At 47.6% G+C, this 8,738-nt stretch overlaps 1 protein-coding gene across 1 annotated transcript in view; it reads right to left on the reverse strand.

Moving 5' to 3' along the window:
* The window catches only part of CEP120 (centrosomal protein 120), a 375,016-nt gene extending 366,484 nt beyond the window's left edge, over positions 1-8,532 (reverse strand). Inside the window, exon 1 of the mRNA XM_086961084.1 lies at positions 8,226-8,532. Coding sequence (XP_086817210.1) covers positions 8,226-8,274 — 49 coding nt within the window. The 5' untranslated portion in view covers positions 8,275-8,532. The remainder of the gene's footprint in view (positions 1-8,225) is intronic.
* Between the last annotated feature and the right edge of the window lie 206 nt (positions 8,533-8,738).

An 8,738-nucleotide genomic window follows, 5' to 3' on the forward strand; every position in this document is an offset into this window, starting at 1 on the left:
TCCTCCTCACCACCCCCTGGTGATGTTGTCACCAGACTGGATGGAACGGTGCGGAGGTGTAGATTTTGTGTTACCTCCTCCAGTGGATTCTCCGAATATTCATTTGGTTGTACTGAGGGAATTTGTGCAAGGAGGAAGGAAGTAGTAGGAGTATTGGCTTTTGAATATTTGTCGAGGCAAGTTAATTTGTATCTGATCTAGGTGGGGCACTCAACTTCAGATACTAGTAAATGGGTTCCCACCTGCGAGTGTAAAACTGGACCAGAACCAGGGCCCTTCCCAGATCGAAAAGATTCCAGAGGGCGGAAGTTATTTGGGGTCTGGGACTCCATTTGGCTTAATCTCTCTTAAATCTGGGTTAATTTGTGCAAAATCGGGTTCAACAGGGTGGAGACTGTATTTTGTAGTTACTTCCACATAACGTCATCGTTCATCAGTGGTGGAAGTGGTAAAGGTCGATCTAGTTTCTTTTTGAACAGTCCCCCTTAATTTAGGTGGTTGGGTGACTTTCGGAGGGTTCTGATTCAGTGGGCCACCACCCCATCTTCTCTTAACTGGTGGCTCAGAATTAGTGTCCAGCTGTATTTGCGTGGCTGAGGCCCTACTGGTCGTTTTTAGGTCTCGCCTGTCGATGCGCATGCGCATCGAGCTTGCGAGACTATGGGGGCTTAAACAGTCTTTAACCAACTTGCAAGGAATCGTGGCGATTCCTTGCAGTGCCCGTGAAATTCAAGCTCAATGCGCATGCGCATTGAGCTTAAAAGCGCGTGCACATGCCCCCAGCCGCCTGCCTTGCATGTATTTTCCCTCAGGCGCACTCCTCCCACACCCCCGCTCCGCCCCCTCCCCTGCCTGCCGGGTCGCATTTCTTCAGTTCCCTCAGCCGCACTCCAGGCCCCTGCTGCTTTCACACCCTCTCCCCGCTCCGCCCCCTCCCCTGCCCGCCGTGTCGCATTTCTCCTCCCCCCTCCCCTTCTCTGCCTTCCCTCCGTCTTGTCTCTTTTGGTCTTATTCTTGTTTTAACTTTTTTTTCATCTTGGTTTGCCTTTCTTCACTTTCTACTGCAGTGCCACACTCAGTTTGTCCCTTCACGCGACAGCATCTCTCAAATTGCAGTAAGTCTACAGCGGGTCACTTGTTCTTTTTGATGCTCTACTTCGTTGCAGTTTGTATTTTAAATTTGCACACTTTTGATGCGGCCGCTGCTTTCACTTTCGCGTGCACAGGGACGAGTCCTCTTCACATCCACCCCCTACAAGTGGTGCCTCCCGCTCACGTGCTGCTGGGTGGCTCTTGTTTACCCCACACTACCCAACCCCCCATCTTCGGGGCACTGCACTGTCTCGCCCGCCAGATAGGCATTTTGCCTAGCACCCTCGCCTTCAGTTCTCGTTGACAGTAAATAATAAAGCGTTTCCGCTATGCCGGCTCTGCAGTGCAGGACCATGAACCATGTATGATAACATCACCCAAAGTCGCCATTCACATACCGTCTATACTACAGACTTTCAAAGGCCCTCATGCTTGTCTGGCTCCTCCCTAAGTAAAGCAATCCGGAAGTACAACTCTGAATCAAAGACTCTCTGCCTCATCTCTTTTACGCTGAGGTATCACCAGGTTAATATCAGGTTAATATCAGCGCTCAAGAAAACTGGATCTTCGGTGCAGTGAGGAAAGAAATCATTACCCTTCTGTTTATTTCTATTTACAAACGTCTGCCATCTAGCAAAGTTAAGAGGCAGCTTCTAAATGCCTTAGCTGAACACCTGTTGTTTCTATCATCCATTATTTCCCACAGAATATTAAAAAGATGAACCTGTACTCCCTAATATGAACCTTTTGTTTTGCCTCGAACTTGTTTCTTAGTTTGGAGGCCATTTCCTGTAATATAGCTTGTGTCCTTATAAAATGGCAAAGTGACTGAAGCTGGCATATTTTTTAAAATGTCCTCGTGGGAGTGACCAGAAGCCCTCTAACCCCCTCTCCCTGCTCTCCTCTCTCTCTCTCCCTCACTCACTCCACTCCCTCTCCTCTCCCTCCTTCCCTCTCGTCCTCCCTCTCTCTCCCTCCCCTCACTCTCTCCCTCTCCCTCTCTCTGTCTCTGTCTACCTCTCTCCCTTTCCCTCACTTCCCTCTCACTCTCTCCTTTCTCACCCTCTCCCTCTCCTCTCTCCTCTCTTTACCTTCCCCCTGCTCTCCTTTTTCCCTCTCCCCATCTCCCCCTCTGCCTGCTCTCCTCTCTCTCTCTTCCTCCCCTCTCTCCCCCCTCCGTCCTTCGCTCTCGTCCTCCCCCTCTCTTCTTACCCTCCCTCTCTCCCTCTCCCTTACCCTCTCTTCCTTTACCTCACTTCCCTCTCCCTCTCTCCCTCTCCCTCTCTTCCCTCTCCTCTCTCCCCGTCTCCGTCTCTCTCTCCTCCATCCCCCTCGATCTCTCCTCTCTCTCCCCCTCTCTCTCCCCCCTCCCCTCTCTCTCTCCTCTCTCCCTCTCTTTACCCTCTCCTTTTTCTCCCTCTCCCCATCTTCCCATCTGCCTGCTCTCCTCTCGTTCTCCCTCCCCTCTCTCTCCCCTCCGTCCTTCGCTCTCGTCCTCCCTCTCTCTTCTTACCCTCCCTCTCTCCCTCTACCCTCTCTCCCTTTCCCTCTCTTCCCTCTCCTCTCTCCCTGTCTCTCTCTCCTCTCCCCTTCTCTCTCTCCTCTCCCCTTCTCTCTCTCCTCTCCCCTTCTCTCTCTCCTCTCTCCCCCTCTCTCTCCTCTCCGTCCTTTGCTCTCGTCCTCCCCCTCTCTTCTTACCCTCCCTCTCTCCCTCTACCCTCTCTCCCTTTCCCTCTCTTCCTTTCACTCACTTCCCTCTCCCCCTTTTCCTCTCTTCCCTCTCCTCTCTCCCCGTCTCTCTCTCCTCCATCCCCCTCTCTCTCTCTCCTCTCTTCCCCCCCTCTCTTCCCCCCTCTCTCTCCTCTCTCCCTCTCTTTACCTTCTCCTTTTTCTCCCTCTCCCCATCTCCCCCTCTGCCTGCTCTCCTCTCTCTCTCCCTCCCCTCTCTCTCCCCTCCGTCCTTCGCTCTCGTCCTCCCCCTCTCTTCTTACCCTCCCTCTACCCTCTCTCCCTTTCCCTCTCTCCATTTCCCTCACTTCCCTCTCTCCCTTTCCCTCTCTTCCCTCTCCTCTCTCCCCGTCTCCGTCTCTCTCTCCTCCATCCCCCTCTCTCTCCTCTCTCCCCCTCTCTCTCTCCTCTCTCCCCCTCTCTCTCTCCTCTCTCCCCCTCTCCCTCTCTTTACCCTCTCCTTTTTCTCCCTCTCCCCATCTCCCCTCTCACCACTCAACACTACACTCCCTCTCCAATCCCTCTCTCTCTCTCTCCTCACTCACCTCTCTCTCGCCTCTCTCCCCTCTCCTCACTCACCCCTTTCCTCACTCTCTCCAGGCCTGACTCTCTCCTCCCCTCTCACCACTCTCCCCTCTCACCACCACTCTCCCCTCTCAACACTACTCTCCTCACCACTCTCCCCTCTCCTAATTGCATTTTTCACGGCCGCCTGGCCGTGACACCACATCAAAAGGCTTCTCCTCCCCTAATTATTTTTTTACGGCCGGCCGGCCGTACTTTAAGTTTCACGCCCGCCATACAACATACAACCACACATACAACCACATGCACAACCAAATCAGTGCACGCTTTCACCAGTCACACACACACCACAAGCCGTCGGTGCACGCTTTCACCAGGCACACACCACCAGTGTCAGTGCACGCTTTCACCAGGCACACACACCACCAGCCGTCAGTGCACGTTTCCACCAGGCACACACACCACCAGCCGGCAGTGCACACTTCCACCACTCAGCACCACTCAGCACCACTACAGCATCACTCAGGGGCACCACAACATCACTATGTGCTACAACAGCATCACTGAACGCCACAGCATTACTTGTCCCCAAAACAACATCACTCTGCGCCACCACAGCATCAATCTGAACAACCATTCAACAACAACTGGTTCAAATATTTTCTGTCAATGTTTCAAGCTTTATTACAAATGTCATAAAAAGATGTTGTATGTTTTCACTTCTGTTCTTGTTAAAACATTGTGATTTGTCAAATCAATACATGTAAAACAGGGGAAAACTAAACATGTACCTTTACTAATGCTATGGATGTAACATTTGCTAACTTTATAACTATTGGCATTTCTAATAACAAAATTAATACTTTTATATTTTGAAAAACAAACAAAAAATAAAATGTATTTACATTTTACACACCAAAAGCTTAAACTTTTCACATCCACAGCCACATCCACCGCCACCAGATCCACCACACCCACCACCACATCCACCACCCCATCCACCACCACCACCACCACCGCATCCACCACCACCGCATCCACCACCACCGCATCCACCATCACCACCACATCCACCACCGCATCCACCGCCACATCCACCGCCACATCCACCGCCACATCCACCGCCACATCCACCGCATCCACCACCACCACATCCACCACCACCACATCCACCACCACCACATCCACCACCACCTCCACCACCCCATTCACCACCACCACCGCATCCACCAACACCACATCCACCACCACCACCACATCCACCACCGCATCCAACACCACCACATCCACCACCACCACATCCACCACCACACCCACCACCACCACATCCACCAACACTTCCACCAACACATCCACCAACACATCCACCAACACATCCACCACCACCACCACCACATCCACCACATCCACCACCACCACATCCACCACCGCATCCACCACCACCACATCCACCACTGCATCCACCAACACCACATCCATGACCACCACCACATCCACCACCGCATCCACCACCACATCCACCAACACCATATCCCCCAGATCCACCACCACCACATCTATATGTGTGTGTGTGTGTGTGTGTGGCTCTGTGTGTGTGTAGGTGCAAATGCAATGTTCTTGGATTTTCGTCACAATAAAATACACTGAACATAATCTTCACAAAAGTTATTTACAAACGTTTAAGGTATTGTCATTATAAATTACAATAACTTTTATTTAAGTATTAATTATTTACAAAAATAAAAGCCATTGTTATTTGTAATATCAATACATCCAAGTCACGTAAATACAACACACATTGCATTACAAATGCTATAGGTGTCACATTTGCGAAAGTTAAAACTATTGACATTGTAACTGACAAAGCTATTAATTTTGCTATTTTCAAAACCAACACAAATAAAAAAGTGTCATTTACAATAACAATCGCTCAAACTTTCCTAATGCGAGACCTATTGCATTTCCAATGCTTGTTGAAATACTAGATGTTGCAGGAGGGGGTTCTTGGAAGATAATTTCTGTGTGTAATGCTGGTTCAATTAAAAGGAGGCTGTAAGGGAGCATTGTCCGTACTTTTTCCCCCCAAAAGAGGAATGATTCCGAAGGATAGGCTCCCAAGATAGGCGTTGATCAGTTATTTCAATTTTGTGGGTAAGAACAGACGCAGTCCTTGGTAAAAACACATAGAGGGTTCCTACTTATCCTCCATCCGTCGGCTATGTCTGGCCCTTGCGCTTAACCATTTTATAAAGGAATTTTGGAGTAGATGATGGTAAACAATAGGTGCAAGTAATTTGGTGGAATCACCGTTGTTGGAGAGGGGCCCAACCCAGCCTCTTCCGGGCTCCAAAAAGTGCGGCCCGGGCTCAGCCTGTGCTCGTCCCACACTGCAGGTCTACGTCACGCCTAAATGGCGTTTCCTCTGCCAGGTGGGTGATGGGAGACAGAGACCTCCAGCAGAATCCCATCCAAGGACCAGCACAGCTCAGGCTCTTCTCAGCAGCAGCTACACATACTGCGGGTCTACGTTGCGCCTAAATGGTGTTTCCTATCCCTAAGTGGGTGACGGGAGACCGAGTCCCCCAGCAGAATCTCATCCAAGAACCAGCACAACTCAGGCTACTCTCTGCATCGGCAACACACGCCGCGGGTCTACATCAAGCCTAAATGGCTTTTCCTCTGCCCAGGTGTGTGACGGGAGACCGAGTCCCCCAGCAGAATCCCGTCCAAGGTCCAGCACAGCTCAGGCTCCTCTCCACAGCTTCAAAGAAACAGAGCACTTTTTCCCTCTCAGCCCGATCCATGTGCACACACTCCGGTGTAGCAGCACGTTAATATCCTCACTCGGCCACAGTACAGGGCATGTATAGTCAAGAGACCTTTAACAGAGGTGGCATTTAGTACTTTCCACTTCCTGAATGGTAATGTCATTGAATGAGTCTGGTCCACTAGTCTTTTCCTCAAGGTTTCCTTATGGCTACAAATTTCTTTAAAAATATTTAAAATCTTATACTGCAAGTGAGAAAACAATGTCTCAGATAAATTCATACAAGCGGGAATGGCTGTGGCACACTTCAGGTTGTGTGAGCTCTTATTATTTTAAAGAGCTTCTTAGAAGTCGGGGTATTATTGTCAATCTTCTCAATTAAACATTTTTCACTTGGATCTCAATTAAACATTTTGTACTTGGATTTCTGTAGTTTGAATGCGCTTTTCAAATTGCCTTTATCTAACTGTGCTTTAGATGGCTCCAGCATCTTTCAATTTTTTACAGCTCTGTTTTCCTCCAAGTTCTGCTGTGAAACCATTCACCCTGAGAATTCTTTCCTCCAAGAGTTACCAGTTGACAGGAGGTATATCATCTAATGCTTCCACACTATGGCACCCGTCTATCGCACACACAGTGCTTCATGTTCTAGGAACAAAGAGAGACCTTTGCCAGTAACATAAAAGAGAAACTCCAGATCATGCTCCCAACCACGATACTGTCAGCACTGTGATTAATCCAGAGTATTTACCCAAACTCCCACATAAAATGACAACTCCAATCAGAATTTCAGTTCTTCAAAATCATGGACTATCATCATTACTTTAAATACTTAACAGCTCAGACCTTAATTTGAATTCAATGATCATAATTCAAACCAACGCTTTATGACAAACATATATTCTCAAAAGGTATAAATCTGCCCAATATTATCAATCACTATGATAGGAGTATGCAAACGTTTTGGGTATGCTCACACACAATTTGACAAATCAAACAATGATATAAAAAAACGTATTATGCAAGAACCGTTTCTACCGTTGAGTAGTTGTTTAGATCTGTTGTAATAATCGACACTTCTTTTAAAAAACATGAGCAATCAATTAATTTTGACTCGGATTTGTGTTTGGTTTCTACCCTGTTAAAAACCCAGGAAACACCGCAGTTTTACATCCATTGGCTAAAAAAATAACTCAATTTTTTGTGGTGAAAAAAGTAATATGCAAGTTTCGGGTAGAATTAGCCTGCACCTCAAGTGCGTAAGTGCGTTTCTGTAGAGTGTAGCTCTTCTCAGAGATTCTCCAACTCACGAAGATCTAGGATATACGATCCATTGAGACACTGGTTTGGCTGTGTTTTACTCGCTTTTGTGGGTGGTAATTATTACAATTATATTTAGAATAAGACACTTATTTGCAACTAAATGACAGTTCTTTAGCTCTCCATACCCCTCGCTTACAATTTGATGAGGGGAAAATGTATTTCAATGGCATTATAAGCAATGCAAAGAATTCTTAATTAGTGAATCGATTTTCAATCCTCGTCAAGGTTAACTCCTAGTGGGTGCAATAATGTTTCACCCTGATGTACGCTCTATGAGATGTCTAAAAGGATCCTTCAATGAAAAGTGTTTTAACAACAGAAACACTAGGTAGCTTAAGTACCCAGTGCTGAAAAAAATCCATATATACACAATGATGTACATTTCTTTTGCATGCTAGAATTGGCTTCAAACGGTACACTGCCAACGTTCAAAGCCCGGTACACTGCAGCTTCCTGCACAGGGTTCCCAGTAAGAATATTTTGTTAATGTGATACTCGGCAATGCAACTACGGTACCTTATCAGTTTGCAACCCTTCTAAAAAAAAAAAAATGTAAGTGTTAAGACGTTGCTGTGCCGGAGTTCTAGGCTGATCGTTGCATAATAGCGCGGGGTTACACTCTTTCAAAGGCTGTAACTAGGATAGCAATACCCTGAAGTATGGTTTTGAAACTCATTCCACTAGCAGAGTTTTGAAACGGTGCAAGCAGCAAACTAATAATCAAAAACAGACAAATAAGAGTGCGAAATCAGAACCTCCATATGGTAAGCCGTGAAAGTCACACACCCACCTTCCAGAATGGAGACCACGATCAGTAAGGGGTCTGTTTTGGAACCCATCGCTTTTGGGGGTGATGGGGTCCTCCAGGATTGTCAGCCTGTACTGGACACCCAGGTGCCGTGGTTCCTCTGTACTGCCCGTTTGCAAGTCCTTCTTGCGGATTAAAGATGGTAATGTCGTTGGTGTACCCCCGCCGATGCTACACCATTTACCGCCACTTCACCTCTTTAAACAGCAAGCATCGCTTTCCGCCTAGCAACCAGTCGCTGGGAGATGGGGAGCAGTTTGCGGAGGTAGCAATGAACTGAGCCACAGCCGAATTGAAACAGACAAAGGACTGAATTTCAAGGCCTCCACGGTTCACGGTCTAGTAGGTCCCGAACGAATAGATCGGCCATCTTGGAACGGATAAGGATATTAGACATTCCACTAGCAGTTCAATCCAGTGTATTTAAACGCAAATGTATTATAACATTGCATTATTGACTCTTTGGGAAAAATATAATTGTATTTGTATTTGATC

Source organism: Lissotriton vulgaris, chromosome 3_1, assembly GCF_964263255.1.
Source record: "Lissotriton vulgaris chromosome 3_1, aLisVul1.2, whole genome shotgun sequence".
Taxonomy (NCBI): Eukaryota; Metazoa; Chordata; class Amphibia; order Caudata; family Salamandridae; genus Lissotriton; species Lissotriton vulgaris.